General features: G+C 41.8%; 1 protein-coding gene across 1 annotated transcript in view; it reads left to right on the forward strand.

The window, feature by feature from the left end:
* Window positions 1-1,375: 1,375 nt before the first annotated feature.
* The window catches only part of FBXL17 (F-box and leucine rich repeat protein 17), a 301,707-nt gene continuing 289,434 nt past the window's right edge, over window positions 1,376-13,648 (forward strand). Inside the window, exons 1-2 of the mRNA XM_040090897.2 lie at window positions 1,376-2,203; window positions 13,199-13,321. Coding sequence (XP_039946831.1) covers window positions 1,475-2,203; window positions 13,199-13,321 — 852 coding nt within the window. The 5' untranslated portion in view covers window positions 1,376-1,474. The remainder of the gene's footprint in view (window positions 2,204-13,198; window positions 13,322-13,648) is intronic.

Here is a 13,648-nt window from a genome sequence, read left to right on the forward strand (position 1 = left end):
CATGGGTATTTAAATCCTAACATAACTCGCCCCTGGGCAAAAGGACAAAATATGTGCTACACAATATAGGCCTGTGCATTTCTTCTCCCACCATTTATTATTTAATATTAGTACTGAGCCATATATATTCTAGCTGCAACTTGCCTTCTCCTTCCCCAAACACTTTTTACTAAAGACTAAATTGCACATGTATTTAAACTACATATCTAAGCCTATATAGCTAAATCAACTGTTTAGAACTGAATGCTGAAACAAATTGCTTTTGCTAGGCACTAAGCAGAGTCTTAAATAAAGCAGTGAAGCCTCCAGCAAGGATTTAACACACCAGAGCACCTGCACTGAGGTTCAACACACTGCGGTTAGAGGTGAGTGTCTGCAGGAGGGTATAGGGGATCAGAGGTCCCATATGAGCCTTGTTTCTGGATTTACAATGAATTAAAACAGCAGAAAACAAGTATTTTCTAGAAAATGTTGGTGGGAAGATGATGTTGACAGAGGAAAACTTGGAAGACCGTGCTTGGTCTCTAAGCTTGTGCTGCTTTGCTACTGCAAAACCTCAGCCACTGTCTTGCACATAATCTGAGACCAAAGGGCAGGGGTCTTCTCACATTTGCCTACAAAAAAATTTATTTCAGTTACTCAAAAATATGCACGTATTTTGTATGTCTTAGGTGTATATATTTAAGGCAGTGAACTACGGGGTCCAGTAGACACCACAAAGATGATGATGGGTCTGGAGAATCTCTCTTGTAAGGAGAGGCTGCAGGAGCTGGGCCCGTTTAGTTCAGAGAATTGTAAAAGGGCATTCTATAATGCGTATAAAATCTTCTAGGCCGGTGCCAACAGGATGGTGTCAGACTCTTTTCAATGCTGCCCAATGACAGGACAAGGGGCAGTGTCCGTAAACTAAAACACAGTAAGTTTCACCTCAACAAGAACGCCACACTGAGGGGGGCAGACCACTGTAACAGGTAAGCCATGGCGTCTCTCTCTCTCTGAAGACATTCCAAACCCACCTGGACGCGTTCCTGTGTTACCTGCTCCAGGTGACACTGCCTTGACAAGAGGGCAGATCGAGATGATCTCCAGAGGCGCCTTCCAGCCCCTAACGATTCTGTGATTATGCACGCACATATTACAGGCGTACGTGCCGTATGCAGACTGTAGACCGGCGTTTACATAGTGAGTGCACTGAAGTGACACACGGAGGGCACCCACCCGCACGCACCCACAGCTGATCCAGACGCGGCCCAGCGCAGCCGCTGGCGGCAGCAGCGCCGGTCCGCGGAGCGCCGCCCCGCCTCTCCCCGGGGGAGGTCAGGCCGGCGGTAGCGGAAGCTTCTCCCTCCCTCCCGGCGTCCCGGAACCAGCCCGCCGCCGCCTCCTGCCCCGGCCCGCCGGCGGCATGTCAGCTCCTGGTGCCGCCTCCCGCAGGTGACACCCGCCCTTCCGCTGCCGCCGCTTCCCCTTCTATATGGGCCACCTGCTCTCAAAGGAGACAAGGAGCTTGAGCCGGGACCGCCGCCGCCCGCGGGGGAAGGTGCCGTCACCGCGCAGCCGGAGCTGCTTCCTGCGCGGGCCCTGCATGCTCTGCTTCATCGTGCACGGCGCCAGCCCGCCCGCCCCCGAGCAGCCGCTGCCCGCCGGGGACCCTCTGCTGCCGCCGCCGCCCTACGTGTCGCTGACCGCCGCGGAGCAGCGCGTCGCCCGCCGCCTCCTGCGCCTGGCGCCCGCCGCCTGGGAACCGCCGGGCCGCTGCCAGCGCCTCTTCTTCTCCGGCCTGCTGCCCTCGCCGGTGCGGGGCCTCCTGGGGCCGCCCGGCGAGGTCTCCTCCGAGATGGTGTGCAAGCGCAAGGGGGCCGGGCTGCCCGCCTGCCCGCCCTGCAAGCAGCCGCGCTGCGCCGCCGCTGCCGAGCCCGGCGCCTGCCAGTGCCCGGCGGAGCCTGAGCTGTTCGCCCTGCCCGGCGCCGCGGGGGAGGGCGGCGGGGGCACCGCCAGGCAGAGCGGCGGGGGACAGCCCGCCTCGTCGCCGTCTCCCACGCCCCAGCAGGACGAGAAGGAGCAGGGCCGGGAGGAGGAGAAGGAGCGGGACGGCGAGGCGGGCTGCGAGGAGCCGCTGGAGTATCCCGGCGACAGCTGCCGGGAGCTGCTGCTGCCGCCCACCCCGGACATCAATCAGCTGCCACCTTCTATCCTCCTCAAGGTGAGTCGGGATGGAGGGGTGGACTAGTCAGTCTTCTTCCTGAGGATTTGGGAAGGAGCTATCTAGCTCCCGAGGCTCCGGTGTCGCCGGGCGGACTCGGTGTTCTAGGGGGGAGCCGGAGGAGGCCAGGCCGGTCCGGAGCGGCCTCAGCGCCTGGCTTTGGGGAGATAGGGTTCTGGGAGTATTGTTTGCTTTTGTTTGTGTCCCGTTCCCCTACAGCCGCTGTTTGTCGTTGGAAACGGCGTTGTGAGCCATTACCTGGAGGTGCAGATGCACAAATCAGGTCCAGAACCTGTCTCGTAAATATTTTGACTACCTATTAACTTCACAAGTCGAGTTTTACTTGCATCACTGGTGTAGTAGTCGCCAAGGGAGCCTGTCGCGGTATTTGGTGCTTCCGCGGGTGTTGGAGCTACATAGACAAGTTTTCAGCGTTGATTATTAAACAATTTGTATTGCTGTGTATTGTGGATAAGTTTTGGCCTTAGCATTTCTAGAGTGTTTGCAGCCTTCTTGAATTGCTTGCTTTTATAACCTTTTATGCTGTATATGTCCCTTTCTATTCCATTAATACTGTTCGCCTTTGGAACTACTTTCCATTTTTAAGCTACTCTCTTGACCACTGTGCAGACTACCTTCAGCTAAACATTAGCTAAAAAGAGGACTCTAGCCAGAGCTGAGCTGGTGATGTTTTCCATAGTCTCATGTGAGTGTGCCTTTAAATTTGAGGGGATGAGTTTTCAGGATGGCAGGAGTTTCTCTGAGGTCAGATGGCAGAACTTGAAGCAGGACATAGTAATGGAGGAGTGAGAGACATAACTCTTGGTGTTCATATTTTGCTAGTTGTACATGCAATGTAGAAAGTACTTCCTTTACTCTTTTGTTGTCAAACAGTAACAACCTACTTATCTGTCTGTCTTGCACATAACACTAATTCTGTGGGAGGTTTAGTTGGTTTGAGTGTTTTTTGTTGTTTCTTCTTGTTGTTTGGGGTTTTTTTTGTATACTCGTGTGTTAATAATATGTCGTGTTTCATAGATGCACTATGCAAAATAATTCTAGGCTGATAATAACTCATGAGCTATCATCTGAATTAATCTCATCTGTGATTATAAAATTGAAACTTTGTCTTGTTCTTCTCGGAAGGAGTCAATTTGTTTGCCACTGTTATTGGAAGATAACTTTTTTCTTTAATATTTGGTTTTAGGTTTTGAAACGGGACTCATTTGATTAGTGTAGCTGAAATAGTTATTGATTAATGGTATGAGTACTTTTCGGTGGTTACTTTTAGTACTCAGTTTCACTTTTTCAAAAATACCTATTTATAGCTCTGCCATAACTTTAATGGTGAAAGATGTCATGTCCGTCTTACCTGTGGACTAGTTTAAATGTTATTTAATCGCTATTTTATATGGACCCAGTATTTCATTCTTACCTGTGCTTTCAAGTTTGTGGGGGTATTATGTCCGATTACTTGGTTTTTTATAAACTAGGGGTTTTGTTTTAACCCCAGCTGGCAATTAGGTACAGGCAGCCACTCACATACTGCATCCACAGACTGGTTGGGTGGAGAGTTCAGGGGAAAAAAGTGTACCTTGTAGGCTGTGATAAGAACAGTTTAGTAACTTAAGAAAAATAAAGTATGCTATTATCAATATCTGTATAAAAAGGAGAACAAGAAAGAGAGATCCAGGTGCTGCACGATACATTTGTTTTGTACCAGCTACAAAGCACTGTACCAGTAGATGAGAAGAATTTTATCCTACCTGAAATCAGGACAGATGTCTACCTTCCCCAGTGATTTTGTCTCTACAGTTGCCCTATAGTCCCGTTCCTTCTGCAATGTCTTTGAAAAAATAGACCATTATTTGCAGCACCAAGGTAGGAGACAACCTACACCCCCCAAAATTTACCCTTCAATCCACAGCTGTACTAATGAGTTGGGTTTGTGGGTTCTGTTTTTTTGAGATTTTATTTGTGTGTATGTGTATATGCACGAGATATGTGTATCTTTATCCATATATCTGTTTCCTAGCTGTTCCATTGTTTTGGGGTTTTTGGTTGCTTTCAAGATAAACTACTCTGTGGGACTTTTAGCTTCAGATATTTAACTAGGTGTCCTGTCAACTGGATTTATATTTGCCTTCTTATGATGGATTTTGATACAGATGGAATATCCTAAATACAATCCTGTCTCCAAAGCTGTCATTTTATTAAGGGAGAGTGGAAGACAAATACACCCAAAATCTTTACTGAGCTTTTTACAGTAGGTGTAGGAGAAACAAACCTTGATACAAGGACAAGAGATTCCATCCTGGGAAGCATTAAGAGGCAGATCTTGTTTTTTTCCTTGACTCCCTCATCTGTGACCTGATGATGCCGTGGTGCTGGTGCAGGAGTGGCTGTCACCAGTTGCCTGTAGGTGGCCTAAATCCCAAGGAAATATGTCAGGAACTCCTTTAAAGAGCTTGCCACTTTGTCTGCTTAGGTACTGTTTAGCTGTTTACTAAGGGAGACTGTGGTTCAGTCTCCTCTAAGCCAAGGGTTTGAGATGGGTGGAAGGCTTTGTCAGACTGAAGTTGTCCTGCAGATCATTCGATGGGCCCTGCTGGGTTGGGAGGTTCATGGTGCAGTGTGCCAGTTGATCCAATGTTTCCCTGGCTGGTGAAGTGGTGTCATGGTGAATATGACGTGATAAAAAAATGGTGCTTCCACAGTCAGGTTTTGCATTTTGCTTTTCATTTTGCTACTGAAACATATATGAGGAAAGTGTTATACAGAATGTCATCTTTAATCTTGGTAGAGGAGGGTGATTACCTTCAACTAAAGGGTAATTTAAAGCCAATCTCTTTAAAACTCAAGAGGAATTAAGGAATTATAGATCAGTCAGCTATAGATAGCTTGACTGTGTCCTAGACGTGTGTGAATGGAAAAAAAAAAGGGAGCTGTTTCTAAGCATGAATTACAGAAAATTACAAAATCTTCTGTTGCATAGGACTAAGTTCTGAAAACTTTGAGCTGTATGTCCCACATTTGTGGCTATTGAAGGGTCACTGCTACTTATTCATGGAAAATAAAATAGAAAAATAAATTTTCCTGTTGTATCTGTTACCTCTTTGCAGGGCTGCTGTTTAATCAAAAAAGGTGTAAAATGGCCTGCAGACTGAGCCATGATCTTACAAGAGAATGCCAATTCAGACACTTCAGATTTACTTTTGAGGTGTATTAACAGGAGTTCTGTGTGTAAAACACAGAAAAAAAATTCTCTCCTGAGCTTGGTGCTTTTAAAGCCTTTGATAGAGTACTGCATTAGGCTGTGGGCACTTGGATCTCCTTAGAAAATCCACACACAAATGTGAGAGGGATCAGAGGAGATCCAGAAGTCATGAAAAACATGGCCTATTACATACAGTAGATGGAAGATTCTGGACAAACTGAATGACAGTTGTTCCGGAGGAAGGCTGCTATTCTCTTTAGTTAAGAGCAAAGTGATAGAAAGTTTAACTGTATTCCTGTCCCTTGAACAGAAGGAAATAATAAGCTGAATTTAGTTGAGATACTTAGATGTTCTTACACTGTATAATTTTCCAGTCTTGACAACAGTGGTTTCCTGTCTCTTAGGTTATGTGTCAAGTTGGGATTTCTATTTATTGATTTTTTTTTTTTTTTTTTTTTTTTAAACAGCAAAGGGGAATGACCTTATCAGGAATGTTTGGGGTGTTCTTGAACTTGCTTCAAAACAAAAGGGTGTAGAATAGATGATATCTTCTTTTTGAGGTCCTCTTTCTCAGTTTGCTGATTTTATTTTTATAAAGCATGAACATGTGCCTGTAGCACAGACCCTGTCAGTTTTGGCATAGGGCTAATGCACTATAAAGGGAAGATAAGTATGTGTGTAACATATATGTGAGTGTGTATTTTATTTAATGTAGGGTTTTCATAAGTATAGTATGACTGATTTTTTAAAGCACTATTGACTCCTTTTCTTGGATTTTTACTCAGTGCTTTTTACTTATTTTTCTCATTCTTCGCTTGTTGCAATAAGTTACAGGCTTTCTTTTGCTGCAGTGATAACTTACACTTTTTTTTAAATGATAATGTTGATTGATACAAAATGCATTGCTGCCGTCCTTGTACTGCTAGCACAGAATTTAAGATAATTTGAGTAATATGAAGTGGGTTTGATGGACAAGAAGCAGACCTTTAATATTATCTTAGATTTTTGAATGCTGGCATATATACCTGAAAAGATTTGTGTGCATTTTATAGCTGCACTATCATTTTCTTTCTTTAATATTTTTTTGAAAATTCTTTTTGGCTAGTCAGAATGCAGAGGCATTATAATACATCATTTGGATGGGACTTTCTGCAAGTTCATTGGGTCACTTCTGTAATACTAGCTCTCTTTCCTATATATGCTGGTGTTACCATCATATTATCCTGTCTAAAGCTTGTGTTGAGTCTTAATTTTAAATGTAGCACTAAGAGACATGGAATGGGTTTTGAACCCTTGTGGCTGATGCTAGGAGGTAAAATGTCCTTTAATTTCACTATTAATTTGCCCAAACTCCATTTTCTTTAGCAATGCTCAGCACAGCAATGTGGTTTGTTATGGATTTGTTTTGGTTTTTTGGTTTCTTGGTTGTTTTTTGCTTTTCCCGTGAAGCTTACTGTCACTCTGTGATTCTAGTGGGGAAATGAACCAGTCTGAAGTTCACTGTGATGTTACTGAAATTCTGGAATGCAGTTGAGGGGCAAAATTGTGAGGGGAAGGTGTGCCAGTAGACAAGTAACTAAAGAGATGACAGTATATGCTCTTTATTTCAATGATACATTTCTGAAAGATGTTGTGAATTTTATGATTTATTGCAGAATTAGAAAAACAATTGTTTTGCTTTGCAGAGGGGTGTTTGAAAAGGTGGCTTTCATTCAAGCATGTAGGTTCCTCACAGAATGAGCTATGTCATGAAAGGGAAATGTCTTGGAATGAAATTTCTGCTTTTTTTGATAGGGATAGATGCCTTAACAGTCATGGCTAGTAAAAGTTTCCCTAATGTTCTGTAGGTGTTAGCTTGGCTTGTTCTGCGTCTCCAAAATTCAATCTTATTGCATGGAGAAAACGAATAGATTACAAGTTGTGCAGTGTTAGAATGTAAAGTAAATAAAATAATACCTGCTTTCATTCCCTATTCATTTATTTGTTTCTTTTTTTCAGGTTGCCTGACCCATGTTTGATCTTTCACAGATTTTGCTTTGTTTTAATGTCTTTGTTTTTAAACTGGCATGGTGACTCCAAAGAACTACGTGGTGTCTTTTAGTGAGGACAGTTGGGTTTCTGAGATTAAAAACGTTTTGAGCTCCTGCAAGTAAAGCTCCTCTGCTTTTGGTCAGGACTCTTCCCTTCCATTAGGAGAACAGTGATTTCTTACAGACAGAAGCTGATACTGTGTTCTGCCTTGCAGCTAAGGCAATCTGTGAGTAAGTGGCTGGTAAGGGCAGTGTCTGTTTCCTTTTGTAACTTTTGCCTGTGCGTTCCTGCCCCTGGTTTTGTGCTCTGTAGAGTGCAATTGCAGGGCAGGTAAATTAACCTGGCTAATCTGACACCAATCTAATGTTGCAAAACTTTTCCTTAGGATCAGCTGCCTGAAAAGACTTTCTCTAAGTACAGTCACTAAATCCAGTGCTGAAATTCAAGTGACTGGAAGTAGGGGACTGGTAAATGTTTGCTATGAATAGCAATTTGCCCAGGGAATCCTGGCTGTGATTTGAAATCACACCATCACTTTTCCTGGCTGGCACATTTTTCTTCATCACAAGAACAGTTTTAACTTGATTTCCTTCATCGGTGTACTGAGGCTTCTTTGAGAAGTTTGTGAGCTCAGTGCTCACATCTTTTTCATAAACGCAAAATCATTCATATTTCCCCCATTCTTTTCAAGTTGTGTCTGGGCAAAGTGAAGAAATGCCTTGAAAACAAAGCAGATGTTTCCTTCCTCTTCTCTTACATATGATTCTTGAGTTTACTGAAATAGAATGAAACAGCCTTTAATAAATATAAATCCACTGGTAGCTTAACTGCTCTATGCTTGCAGTTAGCAAATACTGTGTTTTACTGTTCATAGTAAAATGTAATGTACTAAGCCTGTTCTTTTTGTTAAATGGTGCTTGAGAAATATTTTTGTTAATGAACTTTTAGTTATTTGCTGAAAAATTGATTAAACAAGTGAGCAGTTTTCCAAGAATGAATGTCTGAAGTTGCTTAGGCACCATGAAATGTTTGAGTTTGAACATTTTGTTGTTCTTTGGTTGTTAATTCCACAAGCTTTTTGGTTTCAAACAAGTCTGCCTGATGCAGTGTAATGAAAACAATTTTGTGAATAACTGTTCTGAATACAAAAGAGTCTGATTGATAGAGGAGAGCTTCATTCACAGAAATGAAACCATTTCTTTCAAATTAAAATAATGGACAGAAATAGGGAGTGCATAGATTCACCTTTTACAGTCTCTTCTGCCATAGGGCCTATATTTTGTTCATGTCCATAGGAGGACATGAACAGTATACCTTGTTCTTAAAGTCAGCAGTATCTTTTTAAAGACTGGTATTAGCCATCAATTGAATTCTCTTGTGTCCCTTCCTGAGGCAAGAGCTGCTTTAGTATGTGCAATCAATAATTCTAATTCCTTGATTATGGTTTTTAATTTTTTTAATTAAGATTTTCTTTTTAATAAGTTAAAATTATTTATTGAATTATCTTTATGTTTACTTTATATTTGATTTTTGTGATGTGAATTACTTTTTAGAAAACTTCATGCTGAGGATATTGTGTTAGCAATCACATAAACAAATTTCTACTGCCAGACTTCCTTTCATAGTAACTTTAATGGATATGGTTGACTTTTCACTATTTCCTTTGACTAAAAGTGCAATTTTCTTCTTCACTTGATTCACTTTAAGGAACTTGATTTAAGGCCAAAATTACCAAATAGTTAAAGATACACTGAATAAATTTAGTACATGGATTTTGGTTTTTTTAAACTCATCTTTAATCTTTTAAAAAAGGGTATTTTGTGTTGGTTTTTTGTTTTGCTGTTTTGTTTTTTTTTTTCTCATCTGTTCCTCCTGAAATGCTAACATTTTGCACAAATGTTCAAAGTAGTCTTTTTTTAACACACAGGTTGAACTATCTGGCATACATTTAATATAGAAACAGTGGGCAAGTGTTAAGGATGTAATGTCTGAGGCCCATTATGCAAGGACTTTTTTAAAAAGAGAATTCCACAGAGTAACTTTATCTCTATATTTTCTGATTGGATCCTTCACTAATATTACTCAGCATTTGCTTTTTCTCTTTCTTGTCCATTGTCTTAAAAATATTCTAAAAAGTTGAAGAAAACACCAAAACTTGGTCAGGAACTATTTTTTTGGTGGTCTGAATTGTGCTGTGCAAGGACTTGGTTTAGCTGGTTTAAAATCAATTGGACATCACCTGATTCAGAATGGTGGATTGACTTAATGTGGAGTGCTGTAGAATTAGCTGTGTTTTGTTGTTTAAAGGTAAAACAGTGTGGCTTTTCTCTTGTAAGGGATTTGTATGGGTGTATCTATCAACATAAAATTAGACTGTTTGAATTGAGTGAAGCAGATTAAATGTAATTTGACTGAAAACTTCCTATATATGTTAGTTGACTTTTGCTGTTGAGGGCATTGCATTTTTGTATTTTTTTTTGATGTAGGATCACTTCGGTTGGAAAACATCTCTAAGATCACTAAATCCAACCATTAACCTGGTATTTTCAAGTGTGCCCATAATCCATGCCCCTAAGTGCCACATCTACATGCCTTTTAAATATGTTCAGGGATGGTGACTCCACCACTGCATTGGGCAGCCTGTTCCAGTGCTGGATAACCCTTTCAGTGAAGAAATTTTCCTAATGTCTAACCTAAACCTCTCCTGCCTCAACTTCTGGCCATTTCTTGTTGTCCTGTCAATTTTTGCCTGGGAGAAGACCCTGAACCCCCCATGGCTGCACCCTCCTTACAGGCAGTTGTAAAGAGCAATAAGGTTCCACCTGAGCCTCCTTTTCTCAAGGCTGAAAATTTTGTTACTCCCCATCAGACTTGTGTTCCTGACCCTTCCCCAGCTCCAGTGCCCTCTGGACACACACCAGCACCTTAGGGGTTTTCTCATAGTGAGGAACTCAATACTGATCACAGGACTGAGGCGTGGCTTCGCCAGTGGCCAGCGCAGGAGAATGGTCACTGCCCTCGTCCTGCTCCCGCAGTTCATGATGTACACCCATGCAAGCCATGAGCAGACAGTTTCTCCAGTGGTGTGCTTTGTCAAAGGAGACTGTGTCAAAGACTTTACTAAATTCCAGGCAGACAAAATTCAGTCTTTCACTTATTCCACCACACAGGTTTGCCTGGTCATGAGAGGAGATGCGGTTGGTCAGCAGGACCTGCCTTTCACAAGCCCATGTTGGCTGGGCCTGACTCCTGGTTGTCCTGTATGTGCCATGTCACAACAGCTGAGATGATCTGCACCATACCCTTATGCCGACCAAGATCTGACTGACAGGCCTGTGGTTCCGTGGATCCTCCTTTGAGCCTTTTGTGTAGGTGAACATCACATGTGGCAGCATTCAGTCAACTGGAAATGCCCCTGTTAGCATCCAGGACTGCTTGTAAATAATGGAAAGTGGCTTCGTGAGCACTTCCACCAGCTCCCTCAGGGCCAATGGATCCCATTTAGTCCCACAGACTTGTGTGGGTCTTAAATAGTGTAGAAGTTCACAGACCATTCCCCCTTAGATTATGGGGGGGCTACATTCTGCTTCCTGTCTTCCAGTTAAGTGGGCTGGGTACCTGGAGAGCAGCCAGTCTTGCTTTTAAAGACTGAGGCAAGGAAGGCATGGTCTTGTGTAAACAGTTTTATTTCAAAGCAAGAGCTTGTTGTTAAAGAATTTACTGTGTCTGGAAGGTATGATAAGGTCAGTGGGGAAGATCAGGTATCCTTAAATAGGATGTAGCCTGAAGGCTCAGAGAGTCTCTTACAGCCATTGAAGGGAAAGAGAAACCCATTAATCTTAACAATGATATGAAAGGGTGAAGCAGGAGGAATTGACATCTGCATTAGGAATTTGAGATGAGAGGGAGGCGTCTCCTTTTCCAGAAGTCTGCTTCCTCTCTACCCCTGCCTTTTGCCAACAGGGAAAAGAATGTAAAATGATTCTAGAAAAAAAGTTATTAAACTTTTTTTTTTTTTTTTCCCCCTGCTTTGCAGTGTTCTGCAGAATAATCTGCTTTGCAGATATTCTGGTGTTTGGAAGAGGGATTCAGTCTTCTGTTTCATGCTGGCAGCAGGAATTCAAGTTTCCTGCTGTTCTTACCAACTTTGAATTACTGAGCATCATCAGACCGTTAGTTTTTCTAATGTTTAGAAATACACTTTTGCAGGAAATGTCCGATGCCAAATTACCGCTTACTATTCAGTGCTTTCTTTCTGCTTGACCAAGGGCGATAGTATTTTTTGAGTGCCAATTGCAGCTGCGTCCTGGTTCTGCACATGGGGTCACCAGTACTGACAAGAACTGCAGGAAGAAAGCAGACAGTGATTGTTTTGCTTGCTCTTCTGTCTGCTATGTTTAACTGGCTGTCTGTCTAATGAGAAACAGACACTGGCTCTAGTAATGGCCAAGAGGAGGCCTGCGTGGAAATGGGCTCATGCAGAATCCTTCAACACTGGAGTCTTGTGTAAGAGATTGCAAGTCACTCATAGCTAGAAAAAGAGGAGAATGATAAATCTTGCAAGGATGTACAGAGCGTCATGAATTTGACCCCCTCCTCTCTTATTAGAGCACTGCTTCATCAAGGGGTCTTGTAGGGATATACATATTTAAAACTGCTGGGGTAAGATATACCCTAGAACAAGTTCTGTAAGTTAGCATTATAGTTCAATGCTTCATTACTCCTTTTTTGTGTGTGTGTTTTTTCCCCTTTGCTATCCCTTTTCCTTGGCTAAACAGTCCTAGTAGTTTCCTTGAATGTTTTGATGTTTTCTAGACTTCAGTGCTTTCCTATGGACAATCTCATGCATTTTCATATTTACATGCGAAAATTTTCTGAGATTGAGAATAGTACTTCTATTTAGTACTTGATGTCCTCAGATCAGAGGAAGGACTTTTTCAAGTTTTGCAGTCTGTACTCCTAATGCCAGTAATGCCTTACTGCCTTTTCTCATTATAGGATCGCATGTAGATTTAAGTTCATTTTTGCTGACAGGGACCCTTCATGTGAACTCTCGACAGACCCTCTTTTTATATTTATTAATAAACAACAGTACTTTTAAGAAAGGGATAAATGTAATATGTGCTATGGCAATTTATGATCTTGCTGTAAAGTTACAATTTGGGGTTTTTTGGGTTTTTTTGGGCAGTTGCTATAGTGCTCAAAACCTTGGTGTATAAAAGGCTAATTTTGTGCTTCAGTTCTCTTCTATGATGCTGACTTACTGTGCTAATCTACTCTACCATTCCACGCCCCCTTCCTGCATGACCTGATATGCCTTTATGACTCTTCTTACCAGTTCAGTTAGAAAATAAAAAGAAAGGTTTCCCATCCATTTCAATGGGAATGAAAGCACTTTTTAAATGGCTTGCAAATAACATTGAGATAATTTGTAATTCTTTAGGTGTGCCATCTCAGAAGCACTTTAGAAACTTAGTCTACAAAAATTAGTACTTAGGATATATTCTATTATTGGTTGTGCTAATATGACTTACTAATGTCAGTTCTTGTGGGATGTAGGTTTTTTTGTTATTGTCTCTGACTAGTCAAGTGGGGGGCAAGTTGTAGATCTTGGTGTTACAATGCATACTAATACTTTTCTGTCTTTTGCAAGATGCAATAGTAATAAAGTATTTCTGTCTCTAAAATATGATTACATCTGTCAATTTTTTTTTTTTTTTTTTTTTTTTTTTTTGCTTTTTTTACAGATATTTTCCAACTTATCTCTGAATGACCGTTGCCTCTCAGTGTCATTAGTCTGTAAATACTGGCGTGATCTCTGTTTAGATTTTCAGTTTTGGAAGCAACTGGATCTCAGTAGTCGTCAGCAGGTATGAAAATATCATTGTGGAGTAATGGTTTTCATGACTCAGAATTTGTTCTTGGAGCTTGTAGTTTTGACTAGAGGTAAACAGAAGAAGCACATAAAATGATGATATCTGTAGTTTCATGGATTTTTTATTAGCTGAAAATGTCTCAACCCATAGATTGGTTCCTTTTAATATAGAGAATTTTGTCAAAGATCAGTTGTTAAACAGTGTGAGCACAAGTGCTATTTGAAATGGGTTCTAGGTTACCTGTCTCAACTCTGCATCAGGTAGTCTGGAACTATCAGACCTCTTATTAATTCAAACACAAATGGTCACATACGTGGCGCT

Source organism: Hirundo rustica, chromosome Z, assembly GCF_015227805.2.
Source record: "Hirundo rustica isolate bHirRus1 chromosome Z, bHirRus1.pri.v3, whole genome shotgun sequence".
Lineage (NCBI taxonomy): Eukaryota > Metazoa > Chordata > Aves > Passeriformes > Hirundinidae > Hirundo > Hirundo rustica.